This window comes from Dipodomys merriami, unplaced genomic scaffold, assembly GCF_024711535.1.
Source record: "Dipodomys merriami isolate MVZ:Mamm:240054 unplaced genomic scaffold, mDipMer1.0.p SCAF_130, whole genome shotgun sequence".
Taxonomy (NCBI): Eukaryota; Metazoa; Chordata; class Mammalia; order Rodentia; family Heteromyidae; genus Dipodomys; species Dipodomys merriami.
The window spans coordinates 1,157,004-1,184,908 of record NW_027202605.1 but is presented as its reverse complement, the minus strand read 5'-3'; the positions used below and the strand labels follow the sequence as shown (position 1 = coordinate 1,184,908).

The 27,905-nt window shown below is 42.8% G+C and overlaps 1 protein-coding gene across 1 annotated transcript in view; it reads left to right on the top strand.

Moving 5' to 3' along the window:
• Window positions 1-27,905, top strand: part of LOC138824966 (polypeptide N-acetylgalactosaminyltransferase 10) — a 251,441-nt gene that overhangs the window by 150,808 nt on the left and 72,728 nt on the right. The window contains exon 4 of the mRNA XM_070019359.1: window positions 3,920-4,086. Coding sequence (XP_069875460.1) covers window positions 3,920-4,086 — 167 coding nt within the window. The remainder of the gene's footprint in view (window positions 1-3,919; window positions 4,087-27,905) is intronic.

Genomic DNA, 27,905 nt, shown 5'->3' with positions numbered 1-27,905 from the left:
AAGGAGTCACCAGAAGATAGACCTTTCAGGCTCACAGATTGGCAGAACTAATTTTCTAAAAATGGCTGTACTACCATGGAAAAGACAAGCCAGAACCCTGCTTCTCATCATGTACTATCACCAATTCAAAGCAGTTCAAAGACCCTAGTGTAAGACCTGGAACTTCAGGAGATCATAAGGAAGATAGAAGGAGAGGCAATAACATCCTGAATAGAACTCCAAAATAGCTCTTACAGCTCAGCAACTAAGAGCAAGGATTGACAAATGGGATTGCATCAAACTAAAGCAACTTCTGAATAGTAAATGGTCACTAGGCCAAAGAGATAGAGGATAGAATACGAGAAAATCTTAGCCATCTATTCATCTGACAAAGGTTCACTAAACAGAATATACAGGGAGTTCAGAAAACTGTACCCAATGAATCCTTAGCCCAATTAATAAATGGACCAATAAGCCAGACAAGCACATCTCAAATGAAGAAATACATGAAGAAATGTTCAACATCCCTGACCAGAGAGAAAATACAACTAAAGTAAAATAAAATTGAGATTTCATCTCACCTTAGTTAGAATGATGGCCACAAATGCCAGGCAGGCTGTTAGACAAAAAGAAACATTATATAGTGTTGGTCAGAATGTAAACTTGTGCAACCATTGTGGAAGTCAATCTAAAGGTTCCTCAAAAATCTAACAATAAAACTACTGTATGATTCACTAGTACCACTGCTAAGCATTTATCTGTAGGAATGTAAGTCAGAACACAGTAGAGATGCTTGCATATCCATCTTTATTGTAGCACTATTCACAAACAGCCAAGTTATGAAACCAGCCTAGATGCCCTACAACTGGTTGATTTTTTTTTTAAGATGTGGTTTATACATAAAGTGGAGTATTATTCAGCCAGAAAGAAGAATGAAATTATGTCATTTGCAAAAAGTAAGCCAGCTTCCATAGGCCAAAACTTTGTGTTCCAGTAAGCTCCTGGTGGTGCTAAGGCCTCTAGTCCACTGGCAGAATCACTGCTTAGAAGCTAAATGGCCTCCCTCCTGCCATCCCCTTTCCCTCCTGAGGCAAAATAATAAAACTTAGAAAATAACTAAGCTTACATGCTATAAAATCTTACTTATTGTTCTTTCAGTTGAACATACCAAATTCTTTTTAAAAATAAAAATGGTAGACATCTTTTGGAATGCAAAAATAAGTTGTGAGATGAAAAAGAAATATGCTACCATGTATTTAGAGAAGATCAGGAAGCCATGCAAGTCAGGAAGACGTGTCACTCATGCCTATAATCAGATCTGAGACTCATGGTGCAAAGCCAGCCCTGGCAGGAAAGTCCATGAGAATTTTTATCTCCAACAAACACCTGGAACTGGAGCTGTGGCTAAAGTGGTAGAGTGCTAGCCTAGAGCAAAAAAGCTCAGAGACAGTGCCAAGCTTTGAGTTTAAGCCTCCAAACCAGCACAATAAAACAGAAAGAGAAGTTGGGGAGGAAAGGGAGAAAAGAAAATTCAGGGAGATAGCTTATAAATATGCAGTTGCTATGTTAAGGGAATAAAGCAATGCAAGGATTAACCACAAAATGGGTTACTAGAAGGAAAGAGAACACTAGATGCAACGATAGGAATAAAAATATTAATCTTTCAATTTTCTTTTCTTAGATTTTTTGACTTTGAAACTGTGTAAATCATTTTCATAATTAAAAAAATAATATTCCGGGGCTGGGAAGGTGGCTCAGTGCATGCATGAGGCCCTGGGTTCAATTCATCAGTACCACATAAACAGAAAAAGCCGGAAGTGGCGCTATAGCTCAAGCGGTAGAGTGCTTGCCTTGAGGTGAAGAGCTCAAGGACAGCACCCAGGCCCAGAGTTCAAGATCCATTACCAACAAATAATAATAACAACAACAACAATAATATTCCATCAAAATTAGAATGTAAAAAGCAATCCCGATAGATAAAATTCTAAAAGCTGTGGGGATGGTCCAGTGGTAGAGTGTCTCCCTAGCAAGGGCAAAGCTTTCAGTACAAATTCTAGTGCCACCAAAAGAAAACATTAAGCCAGCATTGGTGGCTCACACCTATAATCCTAGCTACTCAGGAGGCTCTGAAGACCACAGCCTGGACAGGAAAGTCCATGAGACTCTAACCTACAATTAATCTACCAAAGCACCGGAAATGGAGATGGAGCTCAAGTGGCAGAGCACTAGCCTTGCAACAAGATGCAGACTATAAGAGCCCCTGCAGGACAAATGGCCCAGTTTCTTCAACAAATGAATTACACGTATCACGGTGGTGGGGGGGGCGGGGGGAGGGACAATTTATAAAAAAGAAACTTGGGAAATACATTAGTCACATGCAGTATATGGACTTAGTTTTGACACTAATTTAAACAAACAAAGAAAAAACAAACTTGAACGCCAGCTAGAGGTTTAATAGACCATAATACATTAATTCCTTTGTGTATTTTAGTGATTTTTCAATGCTCACATGGCTGGTAGAAAGCAGAGCTCAGGAAGGAAAAAGGAGGATCCAGTCTAATCTTCCAAAAACTACCAAAATAAATCAACCGTTTTCCCCATGGGAGAGGAACATGGCGGGGGGGGCGGGGTGGTGATATATGATGTAATAGGAAGGAATTGTCCATTACCAAATAGGTGGACTTTTTAAAATCACCAACAATCAGTTCTGTCTGCAGTTGAGTGGTCTGTAATTTACTTCCCCCAGGTAGGGCCTCAGTCTTGCAGTTCTGCTCCCACCTTATGTAGCAGTTAACAGCTCAGGCCTCTAGTACCTCTAGTCAACCAGCTCTAAATTAGGGCTCATCTATTTGCTAGAGCTACTCACAGAACTCATGGAACCTTTTTCCAGTTTGTCATGAAGGATTATCACAAGGTGATGATCACAAAGATGATGAGCCAGGCAGAAGGCCCCACAGGACATGTTCTATGGGAAGGGACGTGGGATTTGGTTGGGGGTTCTTCCTAGATACCCACCTCCTCCTAGTACACTACTTCATGTATTTGCCAGCTCCAAACCTCTTGGTTTGGATTGTTTACAGTGACTTCATCACCAGGATTTGATGGATGATTAGCTCCATCTCCTGCTTCTCTCTCCTTTCTGGAATGTTGAAAGTTCCACTCTGCTAATCCTGGTGTGGTCTTCTAGTAACTAGGCTTCCTCATGGAATCTACTAAGATACAACTCATTAGAATAAAAGATATTCCAGTTAAGTTTGGAACGGTGTCATGAAACAGAGTTAAGCACCAAATTTGTGCGTGCGCGTGCGTGCGTGCGCGCGTGTGTGTGTGTGTGTGTCCCTGAGCTTTTTTGTTCAAGGCTATCACTTTGAGCCACAGCTCCACTTGCAGCTTTTTAGTGGTTAATTGGGAGATAAGAGTTGTCTTGGCCTATGTTCCTGGCTTGGAACCATAAGTCCTCAGATCTCAGCCTCCTGAGTAGCTACGAGTATAGGCATGAGCTATTTGGCGCTTGGCTTCAAATATTGAAACTAAAGATTGCAATAGTACTTCTTTTGCTCAGGAAATAATAAAGGTTTTAGAAGAAGTTCCATGCCAGGAACACAGGCCAAGACATCCTTTCTTTACTCAAAATCACACAGTCACAGATGGAAAGAAGCTAAGTGTTGCTGGAGAACTGTTCTCCACATGGACATGTGGCTTTGTACAAGAGCAGGGAGCCTTTTCTGTAGATTCCAGTGTGGAGCCAGGATCCCAGAATGCCAAAGAGAAGAAATCTTGGTGGGGAGCAAGGTCTCTCTGACTTTCATTCCCTAATGGCTAGAAAGGGAATGGATTTGTAGTGTGTGACTTCTTCCTGGCAGGAAGGGAGCTTAAATAATGACACCTGGAGTGATCCAAACCTGTCCTCGATTTCTCCTCTCCACATGTCTCCCTACAGCTGCAACAACAAACGCTACCTGGAGACGCTCCCCAACACCAGCATCATTATCCCCTTCCACAACGAGGGCTGGTCCTCCATCCTGCGTACTGTCCACAGTGTGCTGAACCGCTCGCCCCCGGAGCTGGTCGCCGAGATTGTACTGGTCGATGACTTCAGTGATCGAGGTAGGACCTGCCCCACCCAGCTTCCTGCCTGGCTCCATCCAGTGGCTTTCTTCTTACTGGATGGGTCTGGATTGATTGAAAGTTTGCCACGTACCTGAGTATCAAGCATTGTGCCCACATTGTCTCATTTAGTCTTTACCACAGTCCTCCCTGTGGGTTTTTTTCCTTTTTATATCAGTTTAGAAATGCATAAAGAATAGATTTGATAATGTTAAGTTTAAACTAGTGATGGATATATTCATTCACTTTCTGTTTGTTCATTATGACATAATGAGATCTAAGCTTAGTACAACAAAATGTTCAAAACTTTTATAAAACCAACAAGCCAGTCAGGTGCAGAAAACTTTTGTCTTATAATCCTAGCTAGTCAGAAGGCTGAGATCCGAGGATCAAGATTCGAAACCAGCCTGGGAAGACAAATCCCAGAGTCTCTTATCCCCAGTTAACCAGCAAAAAGCTGAACCGGAGCTGTGATTCAAGTAGCAGCTGTGATTCTAGTAGCAGAGTGCCAGCTGTGAGCAAAAAAGCCATGAAGCCTTGAGTTCAAAGCCCCAGTACCATTTTTTTTAAAGGAAATTTTTTTTGTCCCTCTACTTCCATCCTCATGGTTACAAAATGGCTGCTGAACCTATGGAAAGTCTGCCTCAGTCTGGAAAAGAAGGAAGGGCAACATATACATGGCCATCACCTCCTCCTCCTCCTTCATTTCTGGAAGGCCTCCTTAGAGCATCGTTGCCAGAGCTCTGACATCTGCCCCATCTGCACTAGTGGCTGATACCATGAGTTTTCTTTTTTAGCCTCTGTAGTAGAGACAGGAAAAGGAGGAGGATAGGGGTATCCAGTAATCACTTTCAGTATTTTGTCACTATTGCACATGTGGGGAAAAAAAGAAAACAGCACTACTGACTCACCACTGTACTCCTAGCCACTCAGGAGGTTGAGATCTGAGGACTGCAGTTGAAAACCAGCCCAGGCAGGAAAATGCATGAGATTCTTATTTCCAATTAGTCACCCAAAAAAGCTGGAAATGGAACTGTGGTGATAGAGCCCTGGCCTTGAGCAGAAAAATCTCAGGGACAGGGGCTGGGAAGGTGGCTCAGTGGTAGAGTGCTTGCCTTGCATGCATGAGGCCCTGGGTTCGATTCCTCAGCACCACATAGCAGAAAAAGCTGGAAGTGGCGCTGTGGCTCAAGTGGTAGAGCACTAGCCTTGAGCTGAAGAGCTGAGGGACAGTGCCCAGGCCCTGAGTTCAGGCCCCACAACTGGCAAACAAAAAGAAAAATCTCAGGGACAGTGCCCAGGCCATGAGTTCAAGCCCCAGGACATACACACACACACACACAAAAAAAAGTTTGCTAGGAGGGATTGCCCCATGCTATAAAATTTGTAAAATCACAGATGTAAGTCAACCTACCCATTTTGCAAGCTGGACACCAAACCTAATGCAAGTCACCCATCAAGGAACACATGGCTGACTAGCGAAGTGGAAGGGCAAGAACCCAAGGTTTCTAGTGTCCCTTAGTCGCCAGTGATTCATTTGCAGAAGTGTAAACTCCATTCTGTTCCCAAGGGAACTTTTCAATATATGAACTTCCCATTGCACCAGACCTGGTGCAAAACCCACCTCCTTGTCCAAATCACTGTCCTAGACTCTGATGGTTTGGATCTCTAATATCCAGTGCCCTCAATCTTTTACTCAGTGCTAAATATATCACCACAGCCCTCCCTCCAAAAGAGTATATTGATCAAAGAAAAGGTCTGTGTAGTAAAAATTGCATCTCCAGAAGCCTTTGTTTCTCCAGAGAGCAAAAAAGGTGAATTCTCTGTGGCACCATCCTCACATCCTAATAAACTCTTCAAAGCCAAGTATGGTTGTACATGCCTGTAATCCCAGCTGTGTGGCAGTCAGAAGTAAGTAGGATCAGAATCTGAGGCTAGTTCTTTGCAAAAGCCTGAAACCTATCTGAAAAATAAAGTAAAGCTAAAAGAGTTGGGTAGAGCATAGCTTGAGTGGTTAGAGTGCTTACGTAGCAATGACAAGACCCTGAGTTCAAACCACAATGCTACCCCCTCCACAGATTAAATAAATAAATGCTTCCTATCTCACTTTGTGGATGGGAATAAAAACTAGGGTCCCTGTAAATCAAGCCCAATGCCCAAGGGAGAACTCTGTACCTTGCATCCTTTAATCCTGTATATAGCAGTCAGATTTTGTAATGTGCCTTTCTCAGAAAAGCAATCATCCTTATTCTTGTTCCAAGAAAGAATTCTCAAGGCAGTCCTGGAAGAAACTTAAACAGCAGTGATTGTTTTAAAAATGAGATTTGGGAGAAACAATTTCAGAACTAACAGAAAGGTCTGTCTAAAGTATAGCAGATGTGAACAATCATCAAAGACAGATTTCTCTGGGCCCTGTTACCACAGGTGGTCAAAGGAGTTGAAATTCGTAGATGCTAACTACAGGCTAGCCAGGTTGTGACTAGCAGAAGGCATTTTCCTCTAAAATGAATTCCCTCCAAGTTCCCCAGGGCGACTAATTATAATTCAGCTAAGGGTCGAGACTTAGCCTAGGAGACAAAATGGAAGCAGATGAATTCTTGAAATTAGATCAAGAGTTTGGGGCAGGCAGTGTCAGGACTGGGGAAGAGGCAAAAGCTGACCTCAAAAGAATCCTGGCAGTGTTTACAAACAAAATACAACATTCTCCAGGAGGTTCCAGAAAGCTCTTCAAATGGGAGAGCTTTTCTCCAGGATTGGGGGGACATGGAGTTGCTTTAGCCCTTGTGGAAGGAAGGAGGGCATGAGCTTGGGGGCCTGCCTCCAACTGCCCTCCCTCCCTGATGGCATGTTTCTAATAGGAAAAGCAAAGGAGATCTTTCTTCTTTCTTTCTTTGTTCATGCATCTGTTCTGTTTCTCTTCTCCTTATTGCTTTTGGGGGATTATTAGTGTGTGTGTGTGTGTGTGTGTGTGTGTGTGTGTGTGTGTGTGTGTGTGTGTGTGTGTGTGCGTGCGCGCGCGCATGTACGTGTGTGCATGTACATGTGAGTATGTGTGTACGTGCATGTGCACGCATGTACGCACATGTGCGCGAACGCGCACACACATACACACACACACAAATGCTACAGTTTGCATTCAGTTCCTGGGCACTGTCCCTAAGCTTTTTTGCTGAAGGCTAACTAACACTCTACTACTGGAGCTATAGCTCTACTTCTGCCTTTTTCAGATGTTAATTAGAAATAAGTTTCATGGACTTTCCTGCCTGGGCTGGCTTCGATCTGCAATCCTCAGATCTCAACCTCCAGAGTTGCAAGGATTATAGGCGTGAATCACTGGCGCCTAGCTGTACCTCATTCTTATCATCTCTTCCGGGCCTTGGGTCTTAGTTTATTTTTGGTACCACCACTATTGTGTGGAGGGGTCATTCCCTACTTGTATTCTATTATTTGAGTTTCTTCACCTTTTGCCAGTTTTGTGCTGCTTATTTGGGTTTTCTCTACATTTGTCTTGTCTTCTCAAGGTTGATTTATATTCATGTATTCAACAGTATTTGTGAAATGACGGAATGCCGTACTCTGTGCTAGCTCCTAAGGATACAAAGAGGGGAAAAAATGTGCCTCACTTGAAGGCTTACCTGCAGGAGGGACAAGAAATTTTTCCAGGAGAGGCAATTATAAGACCATAGAATATTATCTACCTGGTGGAGGTCTTCGCACTGTGAGCCACAGGGTAGATCAGGGAAGAATTTACAGACAACTGCCGTTAAAAGTCAGTCTGAGCTGGATGGTGGTATAATCCTAGCTACTCAGGAGGCTGAGTTCCAAGGATTGCAGTTTAAAGGCAGAAAACTCCTTGAGATTCTCTATCTCCAGTTAACCAGCAAATAGCCAGAAATGGAGTTGTAACTGAAGTAGTAGAAGACCAAGCCTGAAACAGAAAAGGTCAAGCAAAAGCATGAGGCTCTGAGTTCAAGGTCCAGCACCAGCACAAAAATAACCCCATCTCAGGACTATACCTGGAGTAAGGGAAGGGCATTGGCTTCCCCCAAAAATCAAAAACATGACTTCAGTGGGGTATATGCAGAGAGAAGGGCTTTGGGTATTAGGCAGAGAGCCATTTGTGAGTTCCTCACCTGAAGAAAATTACTGGTAACATTCACGCTGTCCTGTTTGCCCTGCCAGCATTTTTTTAAAGTAGACTTTGTTTTTAATGCAATTTAGATTCAGAAAGAAACAAAAACAAATAGAGCTACAACTCCAGAGCTGCCATTTATCTCCTCTCCCCACCAAAATACATTATCCTCACTATCAAAATCTCATCTGAGCCTGATGCCAGGGGATCAAGCTTATAAATTCTAGCTACTCAGGAGGCTGAGCTCTAAGGATCATGGTTCAAGTTCAGCCTGGATTGGAAAGTCCGTAAGACTTCTTGTTTTGTTTGGTTTTGTTTAGGTTGGGTTGGGTTGGGGGGTTTAGCTTTGTTTGGTTTTGTTTTACCAGCCCTAGGGTTTGAACTCAGAGCCTGGGCACTGTCCCTGAGCTTCTTTTTGCCCAAGGCTAGCACTCTACCACTTAAGCCATCACCCCACTTCTGGCTTTTTCTGTTTATGTGGTGCTGAGGGATCAAACTCGGGGTTCCCTGCATGCTAGGCAAGCACTCTACCACTAAGACACACTCCCAGCTCCTCTATAAGACTTTTCTCTCCAGATAACCTCCATAAAGCTTGAAGGGGAACTGTGACTCATGTGTAGAGTGAAACAGTTAAGGAACAGCATTGAAAAAGCTCTGGTACTGGTTCCTCCTCCTAAAAAAAAAAATGCATTCCAGAGTGGTGTATTTGTTACATTCCACAATAGTACATGGGTTCGTCTGCGAACTAAAATCTACTGTCTGTAGTGGAGTTTGCTCTTGGTGGTGTGTGTGGACAGGATAAATGAAGTGGATCATGGCATCACACAGTTGTTTTATAGCCTGAAACATCTCTGCTCCTCCTCTTCACCCAATCCTTCCTCTGAGTTTGATTCTAGTTTTACTATTTTCCCAGACTCTCATGTGCCTTGTCTTAGCCTTTTCAGACCAGCTCCTTCTACTTGGTGTAAAATACATGGAAGGTTTCTCTGTGTTTTCCACAGCTCAATAGCTTGCTGGTTTTCAGTACTAGCATTAGAACCCAGGACTTTACACATGCTAGTTAAGTGCTCTACCACTGCTCCATAACCCCAGTCCTTTTTTAAAAAAAGCTTGAGTATGTACTGGTCCTAAGACTTGAACTCAGGGCCTGGGCACTGTCCCTGAGCTTCTGTGCTCAAGGCTAGCATTTTATCACTTTAGCTACAGCTCTGCTTCTGGCTTTTTGGTAGTTAATTGGAGATAAGAGTGTCACAGGCTTTCCTGCTTGGGCTGGCCTCAGACCTCCATCCTCAGATCTCAGCTTTCTGAGTGGCTAGGATGACAGGCCTGAGCCATCACCTGGCCCTTTTTATAATTTTATTTTGAGACAAAGTCTTGCTAAGTTGCCCTGACTGGCCTGCATTGAACTTGCCTTAGCCTCCTAAATTCAGGGATTGGAAGTGTAGCTCCTTTTTTGGCATGGACCAGTTTTTCCACCAGCAGCTGAAAGACATGTTGGTTGTTTCCAGGTTTTAGCAATTACTAATAATGCTGGTGGGAACATTGTGGACAGGTGTTTGTGTATGTTTTCAGTTTAGGGAACGAACTGTAAGAATAAATCTGGAGGAAACTGCCAAATAATCTTCCCAAGTAGCTACGTCATTGTGCATTCCCATCACTACAGTGAGAGTTTGCATTGCTCCATATCTTCATCAGCATTTGGTTTTGTTTGTGGGTTTTTTTGCTTGTGTGTATGTGAGTCCTGGGGCCTGAACCCAGGGCCTGAACTGTCCCTGAGCTTTTCTGCTCAAAGTTAGCACTCTACCACTGAGTCACAGCTTCACTTGTTTTTTTGGTGGTTAATTGGGGATGAGAGTTTCACAGATTTTCCTATTTTAGATTTTGCTGTTTTGGCTGGCTTTGAACTTTGATCCTCAGCTCTTAGCCTCCTGAATAGCTAGATTTATAGGCATGAGCTACCCAACCCAGTCTTTCTTGCTATTCTTATAAATGTGTAGTAATATCTCATTGTGATTTGAATTTCCTAATGACACATAAGATAGGGCAAAAATATGCTTAGCTGTAAATGCTTTTTGTAAATTTTGCTTTCTTTCTAGTGTTTGTCATTTCTTTTTTCATATTTGGAACTATAGCTTAATTATTTTTTTAATTTCTTTAGTTATACAGAGAGGTTTCAGTTCAGGCTGTGAGTATAATGTGTCTTCGTCCATGTCACCCCTTCCATCATTTTCTATTCTTTTTCATACCCTCCTCATTCTTCAGCTTTACCAAGGGTTTAGTGACTACTGTCAACCGTCTAGGTACATCATTTCAGACACTTAGATAGAGTTACACTGGCCTCTAGCAGTATATCATAGCAGCTGCTCCAAGTTAATTGAGTTGCTACTATTTGCATTATGTCCTCTCATTCATCCTTGTTATACTGTGGGAGCACTGGTCTCAGTGAGCTCAGACCTCTTTTGTCTACTTTCTATTTTTGAGCCAGGTGCTAGTGACTCATGCCTGTAATTTAACACCCTAACTTCTCAGGAAGCTAACATCTGAAGATTGTGGTTCAAAGCAAGCCTGGGCAGAAAAAATCTATTGAGACTTTCATCTTCAGTGAACTATCATCTGGAGTTGTGGCTCAAGTGGCAGAGCGCCAGGCAGCCTGGAGTGGAAAAATGGTAAACAAGAGTTCAAGCCCCAATACATGTCCTCCGGATCAATGCATGCGACTCATGCCCTCTCCCTTCTCTCTCTTCCTCCCCACTTCTTTCTTTACCTCCCTCCATTTCTCCTTGCCCTCCCCTCCCTCCTCCTTTCTCCTTCCTTTCCTCTCTCCCTCCTCCTTCCTTCTCTCTTACTCTCTCTCCCTCTTCCCCTTTCCTTCTCCCTTTCCCTCCCTCTCTACTTGTCTCCCTCTCCATTTATCTCCCTCTCTCCCTTCACTTCTCCCTTCCTCCCTCCCTCTCTTTCTGGCCCCTTTCTCCCTCTCTGCCTCCCTTTTCTCTCACCTCCTTTTGCCCTCCCCCCCTCTCCCCGCCACACTATACACATTGCCACCACTTGTTTTTTTCCTGGCTAATGAAGTGCAGATATCTTTTCAATTGATAATAAATATGGAGCTAAGCCATTTGTTTTTAATAGCTAAATAATACTCTAGTGTGAATGTACATTTGGCCCCGTTTCATTACACTTTATGTAGTGAGTACCCAATCTCATACATACGCATATGTCCTCATTTTTTTCACTTAACTCTGCAGCCGTTCCTCCCCTGCCCTCTGGACCTCCCCCCCCCCCCCCATCATTATGCAATGCCTGCCCCATCTCTCGGTCTCCAAGTCAGTAGTAACATGCAATTAAACAGTGTGACAGAAGGCACACATGGGTGTCTTCCTGCCACCTCCTCCGGAGCTGATGGACTCAGGGACAGGCTTAGCAGCTGGGGAACTGGACGCCAGGCAGTGCCCCTGTCCGTGTGCATACCGCACAGAGAAAGAACTTCAGCCTGCTCAGCTTTACCTCCTTGGCCACCCACAAAAGTAAACTGATCCCTCGCAGCTATGAGGACAGGGAAGCAGTTCCATCTTACAGAGCGTGAAACTGAGGCCCAGAGAGGTTGTTGGCAAATTGTCCATACAGCTTACAGCCTTGAGAATAGTCTTGTCTTCATTAATAATCATACTAGAGGGCTGGGAAAGTGGCTCAGAAGAAGAGTGCTTGCTTTGCATGCATGAGGCCCTGGGTTCGATTCCTCAGCCCCACATAAACAGAAAAAGCCAGAAATGGCGTTGTGGCTCAAGTAGTAGAGCGCTAGCCTTGAGCTGAAGAACTGAGGAATAGTGCCCAGAGTTCAGGCCCCATGACCAAAAAAAAAAAAAAAAAAATCACACTAGAAGCAAGGTGTTGGTGGCTCATACCTGTAATCCTAGCTACTCTGGAGGCTGAGATCTTAGGATCGTGGTTCAAAGCCAGCTCACACAGGAAAGTTCATAAGCCTCTTATCTCCAATTAATCACCAAAAAGCAAGAAGTGAAGCTGTAGCTCAAGTGGTGGAATGCTAGCCTTGAGTACAAAAGCTCAGGAATTACACCCAGGCTCTGAGTTCAAGCCCAGGACTGGCACAGAAAATAAAATAATAACATTGGACAAGGAAGGGTTGATCATGCCTACAGTTGACTGGGTTTAAAAAAAAAAAAAAAGAATCCTAGATCTTAATCTCTTTATGGTTTACCATAAAGAAAATCCAGAAACTTTGTGTGTGTGTGTGTGTGTGTGTGTGTGTGTGTGTGTCTGTGTCTGTGTGTGCATGGCAGTATTATGGCTTGAACTTGGGATCTGGGCATTGTCCTTTAGGTTCTTTTTTTTTTTCCCCTCAAATCTGGTACTCTGCCACTTGCCGCACTTCCAGCTTTTTGGTGGTTGATTGGAGAAAGAGTCTCATGGACTTTCTTTCCCACTGACTTCAAACCTCTGCTAACCTCAGATCTCAGCCTCCTGAAGTACCTTGGATTACAGGCCTGAGCCACCAGCTCCATGGGCTTTCTTGATTCTCTGCTCCTTTAACATTGCTGACATTCTAGACACTTCTCCCTCAGCATTCATTGAAGAGAGCCACTGAAGATTAAAGCTGTTACAGAATATCAATTAGTTTATAATGAGGGGAATCTATAAACCTTTTGTTAAGTATCTGGCAGGAACACAGGACGCAGGCGTCAATAAATTTACGAGACATTTTGTACATCTTATTTAAAAAGAAAACAACCTTGGATTTTGTGAATCAAGCACTGTATGAATGATGTACTGGGAAAGCAAAAAATATCACATGAATCTCTCAGATTGCATCTGAAGCATCAAAAGCTGTGATGTTTGGGAAAGAATTGTTTCTGTGGTGCAAAATAGCTGCATTGTATTTCAGAGAGACGACACTTCTATTGAAACAGGTGAACCTTGTACATTTTAAAAACTTGACACAACATGACTGTCCAAGTGTGGATATTTCCCTTGAGAGAACTGAAATCTAACCTTTTTCTTCTGTCACTGTTTCCTTAAGGGCATAATGAGCTGAATGCCAGGGCTCATGACTATAATCCTAGCTTCTCAGGAGGCTGAGATCTGAGAGTCATGGTTCAAAGCAAGCCTGAACAACAACAAAAAAATTCATGAGACTTTTTATTTACAATCGACTACCAAAAAGCCAGAAATGAAGGTGTGGCTCAAGGGAGAGAACTCAGGCAAGCATAATAAGGATAAGTGGAATCAATGAGGGAGGACATTGGAAGTCCTTGGGAAAAGATCCTTAGGGAGACAGCCTGGAGCTGTCCTTCCCCTGCACCCCCTTTCCCCCGCTTCCCCGCCCCTATGCCCTCATCATAGTGTGTTCTCAGACATTCCTGGACCTTCCTGGTCCCCAAGGGTTGTGAATTTTTATTTACTCAGTCTAAAAGGAGATGGTATGTGAGGCTGAAATAAAAGTAAGAGGCTGTATAGTCAGACACCAGTGGCTTACACATCTAATCCTAGCTACTTAGGAGACTAAGATCTGAGGATCGAGATTTGAAGTTAGCCAGAGCAGGAAAGTCCATGAGACTCTTATCTCTGGTTAATGACCAGAAAAGCCAGCTGTGGCTCTAGTGGTAGAGCACAAGCCTTGAGCACGAAAGCTCAAGGATAGTAATTAGGCTCTGAGTTCAAGCCCAAGGACCAGCACAAAAGAGAGAGAGAGAGAGAATCCTGAATACCTCCCTTGGTCTAGTTCAAATCATCCCAATTATCCCATTCACACCATTCTCGCATTGGGCTCATGTATGGAGTTGGAAGAGCAGAGAGAAGAAAGTACATAGTGTTGGAATAAAAACAGTGCTTAATTGCACTAATCACTATGGGCCAGACATGAGTATCAGTGACCCACACACATCATCTCCCATTCTGCAGGAAACCTCAGCTGGCCAGCATTTGCCTTAGGGACATACCATATTCTGTAGAGCATTTTCACTATAGTAGAAGAAATCCCTCTCCTCTCTGCAACCATCTCCTAAATGAACTAATAAAACGTGTATGTAAGGATATAAAATGTTCTGCTGGGCTCCAGTGGCTCACGCCTGTAATCTTAGCTACTGAAGTCAGAGCTCTAAGGATCGCGTAAGGTTCAGAGCCAGCCCTGGAAGCCAACTCTGAGAGACTCTTCATTATAAATTAACCAACAAAAAAGCTGAAAGTGGAGGTGTGGCTCAAGTGGTAGAGTACCAGCCTTGAGCAAAGAAGCTAAGCAAGAGCGTGAGGTGCTGAGGTCTAGATCCAGTATTGGCACACCTATGCATGCACGCGCACGCACGTGCACACACCCACCAAAATATAAAATATTCCATCATGATATATGGTGATCCATATCTGAAAGATGTGTTCTATTTTTAGTTATTGCAAATATTAGCTCAAACCCCCTACATAATGCTGGTTCTAGCAGTTTTATGAAGCACATTGGCCAGAAAGTAGGACTTAGCCATAAGTTACTGCCCAACACTGCCCCAGGGGCAGCCTCCAATGCCCCCCGTCACTGACAAGCAAGCAGGGGGTCTCTTCCTGTTTTCTTCACACACATCCAGACTTCAGACCTCTACAAATCCAGAGCTAATTTTGATTGAACCCAGGGGCACCTTCCAACATGTCCAGGTCAGAGCGTTAAAATTTTACCAGTTTTCATAGTCCAAATGAAATGACAATGTTGAAGATGAGGAAATCTACATGCTTATACATCACTTACATTAAAAAAAGGTTGTAGAGTGCAGAATGTAAACAATATAGACTTGTCAAGCTGGAAAGTTTAGTTTCTCTTTTGTCACTGTCTTTTTTTCCTTTCGTTTTACTACTGCCTCACATTGACAAATCTTCAGTGTAACTTTTGCAAGTCTAGAAAACAAAGAAATAGTTATTTGTCAGGGGCACAGCAACAGCCCTTCCTCCTGTCCGATTTAGTGATACTTGCTACTGTAAAGCATTAGCAGATGCACACTGGTTTTGCTTTTTCTTTTCTTTCTTTTTTTCTTTTGGGTTTTTTTTCTCTGCTTGTTCTGGGGCTTGAACTCAGGCTAGGCACTGTCCCTAAGCTTTTGTGCTCGAGGTTAGTGCTCTACCACTTAAGCCACAGCTCTGCCTCCAGCTTTTTTGGTGGTTAATTGGTGGTAAGAGTGTCATAAGCTTTCCTGACCCAGCTGGCTTCAGACTATAATCCTCAGATCTCAGCCTCCTGGTTTAGGTGGGGCTACAGGCATGAGCCACTGATACCCAGTGCTTTTTTCTCCCCTTCCTTCCTTCCTTCCTTCCTTCCTTCCTTCCTTCCTTCCTTCCTTCCTTCCTTCCTTCCTTCTCTCCTTCTCTCCTTCCTTCTCTCCTTCCTGCTTTCCTTCCTTCTTCACTTCTTCCCTTTTTACTCTTTCCTCCTAGCAATACTGACATTTAAACTCAAGGCCTCTCGCATGCTCTGCTAGCCCTCTATTACTTGAGCCACATTTCTAGCCCTGCTTTTTACTGGCTATTTTAAAGACAGAATCTCTCAGATTTCTTTGCCTGGGCTAGCTTTGAGTCTGGATTCCCCAATCTCAGGGTCCTGAGTAGCTAGTATTACAGGCTTGAGCCATCAGCAACCAGCCCATGCTACTTTTACTTAGCATTGGGGATACTGTGCACACTTAATATTGCTTCTCCTGAAAATCCAAAGTGCTCATTGCTCCTAGGATTATGGAAAATGTTCATCTTGCTTGTTTGATTTATTCTTGAGAGATTCCTACATTGTATCCAGTCTGCCAGGATCCTTAAAATAATTAACTTTGTGTTATCTACTGTTGTTCCTCTACTCCGAGTGAAAATAAAAAGCTGTGCTTTCTGCCAGCCTTTGCAAATCCAGATGTTTTTCCTATATGCTGTCAGAATGTGGTCTAGAATATTCTCAGTAATAACAACTCTGGCCTTTGTTCATGAACTCAAGCAAATGAAGTCACTTTCCTGGAGCCTCCAATCAGCCAGCATATCTGTTTTAACCCAGTAGAAGGAAAGATCAGCACTGACCTTTCTCAGCAAGCACTTTTAAGCTATCATTGGACTACTCTGAGACTCCAAAATGAGTGAATATGACTTGTAAATAGACTTGCTGCATTTTTAGGGGAAGCAACCCCCCTTTAAAAAGATTGGTTTCAAGCCAGGCACTGGTGGCTCACGCCACCAGTAATCCTAGCTACTTAGGAGGCTGAGATCTGAGAATCACAGTTCAAAGCCAGCCCGGGCAGGAAACTCTGTGAAACTCTTATCTCCAATAAACCACCAGAAAACCGGAAGTGGCGCTGTAGCTCAAGTGGTAGAGTGCTAGCCTTGAGCTGAAGAGCTGAGGGACATCGCTCAGGCCCAGAGTTCAAGCCTCACGACTGACGACTGACGAGAGAGAGACAGAGAGAGAGAGAGAGAGAGAGAGAGAGAGAGAGAGAGAGAGAGAGAGAGAGAGAGAGAAGATTAGTTTCACTATATAGCCCAGGGTGGCCTCAACCTTGAGATCCTCCAGCCTCGGCCTCCCAAATGCTGAGACGAAACTCATGTGCCACCATACCCAACTGTCAGTAACATTTCTTCTAAGCAGAATAACAGCCATTTTCTTTGTACTAGACACAAAGCCTACTTCCCTACTGAGGCCAAGGGAACATGGGAGGACATAATTAGGCCCTTAGTCTGCTAGCAAGCTTGTCATGCTAGCCACTTTTTCTAAATCTGAGTATGTTTCAGGTCAGTCTCCTCTACTCCATCACAAGAGTGGGACCCTTTTGCTTTATTGCTCAAGGCTGGGGCTCTACTTCTGGCTTGTGGATAAGAGTCTCATGACTTTCCTGCCCCGGCTAGCTTCAAACCTCAATCCTCATATCTCAGCCCCCTGAATATCTAGGATTACAGGTTTGAACCACTGACACCCAGCTACAGGTATTGTTAAGGAAGGTATTATTTCCGCGATACCTGTCTTTAACTAACATGCTACACTACCCCAATCCACCTCAAAGTCTCGTTTCAAGGCTTCGATGAAACTGGGTAGTTGGCTTAGTGAGCTAAAACATGTGCTAAGGACATAGAAGAGGATAGAATGTCCATTGCCACAGAAGGGAAGAACCCTAGGAACTCTCCAGTCTGGTGGGATAAAAGATAAATAAATAAATAAAAATGGGGCTGGGAAGGTGGCTCAGTGGTAGAGCGCTTGCCTTGCATGCCAGAGGCCCTGGGTTCGATTCCTCAGTACCACATAAGCAAAAAGAAAAAAAAATAAATAAATAGTTAAAAAAAAAATGGCCTCAGGGACACACATCTGGAGCCTGAGTGTCTTTCACAGTCTCCAATTCCAATGGAGTCCAGTGATGGCTGGTTTTTCTACTAATGGTATGAAACACAAGACCTCTCCCATGCTATGCAAATATTCGACATGCCCAGTTCAAGCAGTGACTTTTATTGTCTACATTAGCTTCAGTGAGGAGCTTGTTCAAATGCAGATTACCAGGGCTCACCCACTGATGTTGAGTGACTGGTCCTCCAGTGGGCCTGAGCCATCTGAGTTCTTATCCGATCTTCCAGAATATTGAGATACCACTGAAAAGTACACTTGTGGGGTTGGAGGCATGGCTGAGTTGGTAGAGCGCTAGCCAATGAGTGGAAGGGTCAGGTATTAAGTTTGAGTCCCCACCGTGGACCTTAAAAACAAGAAAAACTTGCCTAGCCTTGAGTTCAATTCCCAGAAGAATAAATTTTTCTAGTGTACAACACAGGATTATAGGCACAGTGGGTCCCTAGGCATGCTTTGTTTCTGTTATTGTTTTTTTTTTTTTTTTTTGGTCAGTTGTGGGGCCTGAACTCTGGGCCTGAGCACTGTCCCTCAGCTCTTCAGCTCAAGGCTAGCGCTCTACTATTCAAACCACAACACTCACTTCCAGCTTTTTCTGTGTATGTGGTGCTGAGGAATTGTACCCAGGGCCATATACATGCAAGGCAACCACTCTACCACTGAGCCACCTTCCAGCCCCCCTAAGCATGCTTTGTGGCCTATCTGAATAGAGATATCCTGGAATGCATTCCTCAGATCATCTTAAGTACAGAGGCATCTATCCCTGGTGGGAGGAGTTATGCCTGTAATCACAGCCAGACCTCTGTTTCCCAAGATACTTTATCATAAATAATTACCACATTACAACAGACCTGGGTGAGTTTATGGCCCCACATTTAATTTCAACCACTATTCATTAATCCTGAGCTCTCACTTTAAATTATTGAACAGTCATATTCCAATTTTGAGAGCACTAATTATATCCCTGAGAGGCTGTTATTATCTGGGTGATCAGATGCACTCTCCCTGTGTTTGGCTGTTTTCTCCCTCACTCATCAGAATGTTATACTTTTTTTGCAGGACTTGTGCAGTTGCTGAGTGTGTGTCTTTCACAAGATCTGAGAGCTGAGGAGTCATGAGATGCTAGAGCAGGAACTGTGAGAAGTGGGGTACTTTGGGCTGGGTCCTTGGGCTCAGAAAAGAAAAAAAAAAACAACAGAAGTGAAGCTGTAGCTCAAGTGGTAGAGCACTAGCCTTGAACACAAAAGCTCAGGATAGGTTCTGAGTTCAAGTCCCAGGACGGGCATCAACAAAAAAGAATCACCTGGGAAGAATGAGAAACATGCAGGTAATTCTAAGTCCTTCCCCTTTGATCATCTAGGTCCTCCCTGGGTGTGGAGCCCAGGAATCTGCATTATTATCAGCAGTCTGAGGATTATGACTCATTTACAGTCTTAGGACTGGGGCTTAGATGTTCTCACTGGTTGAATTCTTGAGGGAGATAGATAAGAGAGGGAGGGCTTGAACTCAGATCCTGATCACTATCCCTTGGCTTCTATGTTCAAACCTAGTGTTCTACCACTTGAGCCATAGTTCCACTTCTGGCTTTTTGGTGGTTAACTGAAGATAATAGTCTCATGGACTTTCCTGCCTGGGCAGACTTGAAACCTTGATCCTCAGATCTCAGCCTCCTAAGTGGCAAAGATTATAGGCCTGAGCTACCAGCACCTGGCTTCCCAGGAGTATTTAATAGAAAGAAAATACCAGTGATGAGAACAGCAAAACTGAAACTCGGAAAGGGGTCAACTCTCATTCAGAACCCATGATAGAGGTGCTACCTGTATGTCCTTGTCCTAGTGTACAAATCGAATGACAGTAATAGATGGTGAAGCACTTTGGAAAGTATTCAGTACTCTGTAAATATAAGGCAGCACTATTATTTTGTAGCTGGAAGGGCCTTGTAACAGAAATAGCTTGATACTTTCTCTCTAAATTACCATAATCACCTGTTGGGAGACCCCAACCAAGCCCATAATTCTATGTTCACCAGGCATGGAATCAGTTCCTCCTGAAATGTCAGTGAAAATTGTTTGATGGAAGAATGTGCCCGGGGCCCTGCCTGATCCTCAGTAACCTGCTTTTACTGTTGCCTGTTTCCATCTATTCTGGAGTCCATCACATCTCCTCCAAAATTGAGGGACTTGATTTAAAAGCCCCCTTCTTGGGCTGGGAACGTGACTTTGTAGTAGAGTGCTTCCCTAGTATGCATGAAGCCCTGGGTTTGATTCCTTAGTATCGCATAAACAGAAAAAGCCAGAAGTGGCACTGTGGCTCAAGTGGTAGAGTGCTAACCCTGAGCAAAAGCAGCTCAGGGTAGTGCCTAGGCCCTAATTTCAAGCCCCAGGACTGGCAAAAGAAAAGAAAAAACAAAAAAGCCCCCTTCTCTTAACACATGGCTTTCTGGTCTTGGGACATGGAAAACTCACCTATGGACATTTTTGTCCCTAACATGTTTCCTCATAAGAGTCCATCTCTAAACACTGTTACGGTTTTGAAAATAGAGAAAGTCAACCCTGGGCACCCCAGCTCTTGTGACTGGAGGTTAAGTGAGGTCACTAATTTTGATGGCCATTGGTTACATATTGTACTGAGGTCACTAATTTTGATGGCCATTGGTTACATATTGTACTGTTTGTCCTGCTGTTTTATGATTCACTGGGCAACTCTTTGGAAAATATTTTCTTCTTTTTCTGTTTGTTTTTCTTTTGTGCTTTTTGCTTTGCTTTATTTTGTTTTCCCAGTCCTGGGACTTGAACTCAGGGCCTTGGCAATATTCCCTAAGCTCTTTTGATCAAGGCTAACACTCTACCACTTGAATCACATTTCCACTTCCAGCTTTTTGTGGTTAGTTGGACATAAGAGTTTCATTAACTTTCCTGCTCAGGCTGGCTTTGAACTGTGATCTTCAGATCTCAACCTCTTGAGTAGCTAGGGTTACAGGTGTGAGACACCAGTGCCAAGCCAACATTTTCTTCTTTTATAGTTCTTCAACAGGATCTGCTTCTGCCCTGATCTTTTCATGACCCCCTTCTAGGTTTCTGGGGGGATCTTGTTTGTCTCTCCACCCCCAATTTTCTTCAACTGCAAAATTTCTAAAAACTATACTGGTAGAGTGAGCATCAGGAATAGACACTGTGGGTCTATTCACATTTCAACCTTTATTTTTAAATATTTCTCCCACACTCCTACAGATCCTATCTTCTTAGCATGCTCTCCGCATGTGAAACCTCAAGTTCAGGCTTTTGCAAATTGCCCACACAAAGTCTATTTTTAAATCCTGCAGAAATCAAGACTCTTCCTGGTAGACAATATCTGAGCATACCCAGGCAGCAGCACATCTTCAGAATTCAGGGAATCATTTCTACACTGCTTTCAGTGATCTGAATCCAACCTGCACATTTTGGAGAGGAGAATGTGTGTTTTAGGGACTAGAATCATATGGGTTTGTAATGCCAAGTCAGTACCTCTTGCTGGCCAACCATAATCTCACAAGGTGTAAAACCCCTCCAAAAGTCAACACAACATGGCTGTTGTGTCCCTGGGGTCTGCTCCAGCTACAAGACCATCCATGTGCGCAGTAAGGAAGGATGTGGCTATAGATGTGGACAGTCCATTTAATGTCCTTTACTCACTTCATACCTTAATCAAATATAAACCAAAGATCGTCCCTCCTTCCCTAACCCCCTTCAACCTTAGGGATGTATAGTAGATAAGTAAAGAAAATATGTTTAATTATATATAAGTATATATATTGTTGTTGGTCATGGAGCTTGAACTCTGGGCCTGAGTGCTATCCCTCAGCTCTTCAGCTCAAGGCTAGTGCTCTACACTTGAGCCACAGAGCCACTTCTGGTTTTCTGGTGGTTTATTGGAGATAAGAGTCACACAGCCTTTCCTGCCCAGGCTAGCTTGGAACCGCAATCCTCAGATCTCAGCCTCCTGAGTAGCTAGGATTAGAGGTGTGAGCCACTAGTGCCTGGCTTGTTTAATGATACATTTAATAATACTCATATACACATATGATGGCCACAGTAAAGCTAATCAATAAAAAAAAAAAGCTAATCATCAGCTCATGGTTAGCTGATTGTGATGAGAATTCTTAATCTGTTCTTTTTGAGACAATGGTTTTATAATACAGAGGATTGCATCACCTCCGAACTGAGTATACCTGCTTTAAAAGTTCTGCTCTTCAGCACCTGTATTCCTGGTCTATCTTGGATTGTATGATGCTCACTAGTAAACTCACTTATAGTTAATAGTAGTCACCATACTATGCATGGCTTCGACACAAAAGTTTGACCAAAAGTATTTAGCTTACATCTAAAAGTTAATCTTACTTTGACCAAACTCCTTTAGCTTTCAGGCTCTCCATTTTTTTGTTAAATTATGGTTTTTTGGTTTTTGTTTTTGTCAGTCATGGGGCTTGAACTCTGGGCCTAGGGGCTATCTCTGAGCTCTTCAGCTCAAAGCAAGTGTTCTACTACTTGAACCACAGTACTACTTCTAGCTTTCTGGTGATTAACTGGAGTCTCACGGACTTTCCTGTCCTGGCTGGCTTTGATTGCAGTCCTCAGATCTCAGTCTCCTGAGTAGCTAGGATTACAGGCATGAGCCACCAGTGCCTGGCTTTTCTGTTATTATGAATTTAGTTTGAGTTTCACATGAATGAGATCATATGGTATTTGTCCTTCTATGTCTGACTTTATTTTACTTAGCTTAAAATAATACTCAACAGAATACATGTTTATGTTGTTGCAAATGGAAGAATTTCCTTCTTTTTATTTTTTTTTATCAGCCATGGGGCTTGAACTCTGAGCCTGGACACTGTGTCTGAGCTCTTCAGCTCAGGGCAAGCACTCTACCCCTTGAGCCACAGCACTACTTCCAGTTTTCTGGTGGTTAATTTCCTGCTTGGCCTGGCTTTGGACCTTGATCCTCAGATCTCAGCCTTCTGAGTAGCTAGGATTACAGGGGTGAGCCACCAGTGCCTGGCTTTTTCTTTTTAAAGACTAAATATTATTATTCCATTATTATCATACACACATATTCATGTTTGCACACACACATACTTTTTTAAATTCATCTGTTAATAGGCACTTAGGTCACCATCTCTTGACTAATGTGAGCAATGCTGCAATGATAATCGGAGTAGGGCTGGCTCTTTCTCTGGCAGTAGGGTTTTATTCCCTTGGCATATAGATGCACAAATGACATTTCTGGTTCTAGTTTTTTATATTTTCAAGAACCTCTTTCTACAATGCTTTGGACACCTTTTTATTGTGGGGCTTGAACTCAGGACCTGAGTGCTATTCCTGTGCTTTGTTTTGCTCAAAGCTAGTGCTCTACCGCTTTGAGCCACAGTGCCACTTCTGGGTTTCTGGGGATTCATTGGAGATAAGAGTCTCATGAACTTTCCTGCCAGGGCTAGCTTTGAACTATGATACTCAGCTCTCAGCCTCCTAAGTAGCTAGGATTACAAGCATGAGCCACTGGCAGCTGTTTGAACACATTTTGTGACTGGCACAGTCAAGTACTTGACTGATTTCTAACAGTACCATTTTCTCATGACATACCCAGTGTATGAATCCTTATTTTCTCTTTGGACCTACCCAGTGTTTGCCATGTTGATAACTAACATCACTCCAAAACCCACTTTGGCAGGACCTGGAGCCAAATTTCATGACCATCAATTCCCTTCCAGATACTTTATAAAAATTGTACTTGTGTATGTTTAAGAAAGAGGAAAAAAATCCCTAAGTGCAGGACTAAATCTTGAAGTTCCTTAAGCTTTGAATCCTTGAGGTCTAAGAACTCTGTTATCAAATGAGTGGGCAAACTTGAACTAGTACTTAACCTCTCTGGGCCTCAGTGAGCAAAGCCAGGATGTTTCCTCAGAATACTGTGCAGATTAATTGCGATATTATGTGAAGACGTGTGTGTCGCTTAGCATAGCCCCTAATCCTAACATCACAATATTCCCCAATGAGGAGTTCTCATATTAAACTCTCCCAACATTTTTTTTCCTCTCATACTTAAACCTCCATTATTAATTATAGTGATTTATGAAATAATAATAAATGCCACCATTGACTTGTTTAATCTATGATAACTGTTCATTCAGGATTTCACTCAGTTCTGTGAAACTGGCATTGTCATCTGGTGTTACAGAGGACACACTGAGGACTAGAAAAGAGCCAGCTAGACAGAACCTGAGGCCAGTACCAAGATCCAAACTCCAGCTTATTTGGGTCCAGAGTATTACATGTTTTATGAACTATGTCTTTTTCTGGTAAGAAGAACTCCTAAGGATATAATGCATTCCTATCTATGCATTCAATTTTGGTACTTTGATGTTGAAAATGAGGGGCCAAGTGAATCCAAACTAACTATTCAACCATCAGGAGAAAAAGGAAAAACTGGACACTGTTGGTTTATTGAGAATTTCTCTCCTCTAAAACAGAGTATGATTTTCTTTCCCTTCGACTGTCCTGGCCCTGGAAAACTCTTTAAATTATTCAAGACATGGAAGGTTTATTATCTGCTAGAAGGTTGTAATATAAGTGTCATTTGAAGAACTGTCTGCTGTTGTGAGCCATCTTGTTCGGAATCTTTGGTCCTGTGCAGAATAGGAAGATAATATATTTATTTATCAGAGGTATTTTATAACTGCCTTAGATCTTTCCTATTCCTTCTTTCTTGCCATGGAAAATATTTTGTGGCCTAAGCCAAAGAATAAGTGGCTGGAAGTGTGTAGAGGATTAAAATCATTGTAAATTATCAGCCAGTTGTTTCTCTTCTGTCATTTCCATATTGATGGACAACCATTAGGTTTGGGGGATTCCATTTCTGCTACAGGATTTGGGTTGCATTGCTCACTTATAATATCCACTTGGACATTAATGGCACCAAAGTTGTCTTTCCATTCAACATATCACTCCCTAAGTTGTACTCTTCACCTTGACCATAAAGCTATAAATGCTAGCTCTTGTTTTATCTTTTTTCCAGTGCCTCGCATCTGTAATTATTTTAAATATATTTTTATTGTAGAGATACTGTAGAGAATGGGTTACAGTTGCATGAGAAAGATAATGAGTACATTACCTATCAAACATTGTTACCCCCCTTTGTTTTTCCCCTACCATCCCTTCCCTCTCCACCTCCCCTACTCTTCCCTCCCCCCCAAAAAAATTGTAAAGTTTGTTTCAACATAGTGTCTTGTACATCTCATTGTTTTAATTGGTCAACTTGTATCCTTATTTCAGCATTTTGCTATTTCCTTTCCCTTCCCCTCCCCAAATTAGAAAAATACATTAGAAAGATGCAGGGCACCAGAATCAAATACAGTGAAAACAGGGGTTATGCCATGGGGGAAGAACATACAAAAGAAACAAAATATCACATAGTATATTATAAGTACATTAAAAACAACAGCAACAAAGATAAAAACCTCTTGTGTCCCTATCTTGGGGTTCATTTGCTTAGCATCATCTTATATGGTCATATGTACATAGCTTTTGACCTTTTCTGCTTGTCCTAGACATATACTAGTTATTGCAAATAAGGGAAACCATGGGACCTATGTTTCTTTGGGCCTCGCTTACTTCACTTAATAGAATTTCTTACAAGTCTTTGCATTTCTAACAAATGGGGCAATGCCATTCTTTCTGATGGAGGCATAGAATACCACATTTTCTTGATCCATTCATCTACTGAGGGGCATCTGGGTTGGTTCCTTTTAAAAAGTAAAGTTTGTTTGCCAGTCCTAGAGCTTGAACTCAGGGACTGGGCGCTGTTTCTGAGCTTCTTTTGTGCTCAAGGCTAGAGCTCTACCACTTGAGCCACAGCTCTAATTCTGGCTTTTTGGTGGTCAATTGGAGATGAGTCTCATGGACTTTTCCTGTCCAGGCTGGCTTTGAACCGTGATCCTCAGCTCTCAGCCTTCTGAGTAGTTAGGATTAACAGGCATGAGCCACCAGTGCCCTGTATTCTTACTTTTTTCTCAGCTTTTGATAGCTGTTTCTGTGTAGAGAATTCTCAGTTCCCAGTGCTTGTCACCATTGATAAGAGAAAAAGAATCTATGTTGGGGTTGGGAAAATGCATTATTTTTTTCCTTCATAAATGCTTCATCTGTTCGGAGCATTGTGGAATAAAAATGTTCCTCTAGTGGCTTTTCCAGGTATTGGTATGAAAATAAGGAGTTGCTCTTTAGTTCCAGTAAATAGCTTGTGACCTTGAGCAAATTGCATCACCTTTTGTACATCAGTGTTTGTTTGCATGGATGAAGCATGAGTGACTTTGGAGATACCAAGACACTTTAAATCCTCAAACTCCAGGATGATTTTCCTCATTTCTTCTCCAGAAGGTAGAGCGAGAACATGGTGGCTTCAGAATACCAGTTAAGATGTACCACCCTGCCGGGTCCCAGTGACTCCTATCTGTAATACTAGCTACACAGGAGGCTGAGATCTGAGGATCACAGTTCAAAGCCAGCTCTGTGGAGCTGTAGCTCAAGTGATAGATCACCAGCCTTGAGTGAAAAAGCTAAGGAACAGTAGTATCCTGGCCCTGAGTTCAAGTTGCAGGACTGGTTTTAAAAAGAAAACAACAAACAACCACTACTCAGAAGAACTCCTGAGTCTCTGGACTCTGCCTTTACACAGAGTGTTCCATGACTCTGTCTTCACAAGCTCAAAGTAGAAATTTGAGCTTTTTTAAAACATCTTGCCAGGCACCGGTGGCTCATGTTTATAATCCTAACTACTCAGGAGACTGAGATCTTCGGGTCGCAGTTCAAAGCCAGCCGAGGCAGAAAAGTCCCCATGAGACTCTTATCCAAATAAACTACTCAAAAAAGCTAGGGGAAAAAAAAAAAGCTAGAAGTGGTACTGTAACTCGGATGGTAGAGTGCTAGCTCTGAGCACAGAGGCTCAAGCCCCAGGACCAACAAAGAAAAAAAAAAACTTGACTCTTTTTGTTGTTGTTTGTTTTGTGCTATTTTGGGACTTGAACTTAAAACCTGAGGTCTGTCTCTGAGCTTTTTAGCTCAAGGCTAACACTCTACCACTGGTGCTATAGCCCCATTTCCATCTTTTTTATGGTTAATTGGAGATAAGAGTCTCACAGAGGGGCTGGGAAGGTGGCTCAGTGGTAGAGCGCTTGCCTTGCATGCCTGAGGCCCTGAGTTCGATTCCTCAGAACCACATAAGCAAAAAGAAAAAAGCCGGAAGTGGCGCTGTGGCTCAAGTGGTAGAGCACTAGCCTTGAGCTGAAGAGCTGAGGGACAATGCCCAAGCCCAGAGTTCGGGCCCCACGACCGGACCCAAAAAAAAGAAAGAGTCTCACAGACTTTTCCTGCACAGGCTGGTTTTGAACTGTGATCTTCAGATCTCAGCCTCCTAAGTAGCTAGGATTACAGATGTGAGCTACCAACACCTGGCAAATTTTGAGTCTTTGATGATGTGTAATTCTTTTTTTCTCCCTTTTTTAAGTTACTTGATTATTGTTTGAGAGATGATATACAGCGGGGGGGGGTACCTTTAATAAGTAGATGATAAATACATTTCTTCCCTTTTGCTTAGTATCATCTGTTCCTTCATTCTCTTCATTCCCTTTCTCCCATGACCACCCATGAGTTGCGTGCTTCACTTTCATCAATGTCCAGTGCAGCTGATGAGCCCTGCTGCTGCAAATTTTCACCCATTTTCCACTGATTCTGTACCTTCCCCAATTTTACCTCAGATGTGCACGTCTATACACCGTATATGAGGTAAAGAATACAGAGTCATCAGAAAACAAAAAGACAAATTGAGAAAAAGTCCTTTGTTTCCTTATCTTTGGAGTATGTTTCCATATGTATATTTATTATTTTATATACATATGAAGAGGTGCTTTTCTCCTACATCTATCCTCTTTTGGTCTCATTGTATATGAGTCTCTAGAATCCTGTATGCATTGTCATATCTCATTGTGTTATAAATCTAACATCCTCTTATCAGGGAGAACATGCAGATGTGTACTTCTTGACAACTCGTGTATACCTGTCCCAGAGCTTTCATACCTTTCTGACTTGCTATTTGAAATAAGCTTTAGAATAATAAATCCAGTTATTGACTTTTTAAGATTTTTTACCTAAAATAGATTTCAATAGCTCCTCAGTAGCGGACTTTAGGCTTTTCCCTCTGGTGAGACTTTGTGAGGTCTACTCAGTGGCCCCTCATCTGGGGGGGAAATCTCAGTTCTAAAGGAGACTATTGGAGGAGGAGGACTTCCTGGAGAAGGTGTTGTTCCCTTGTGGGAGGTTC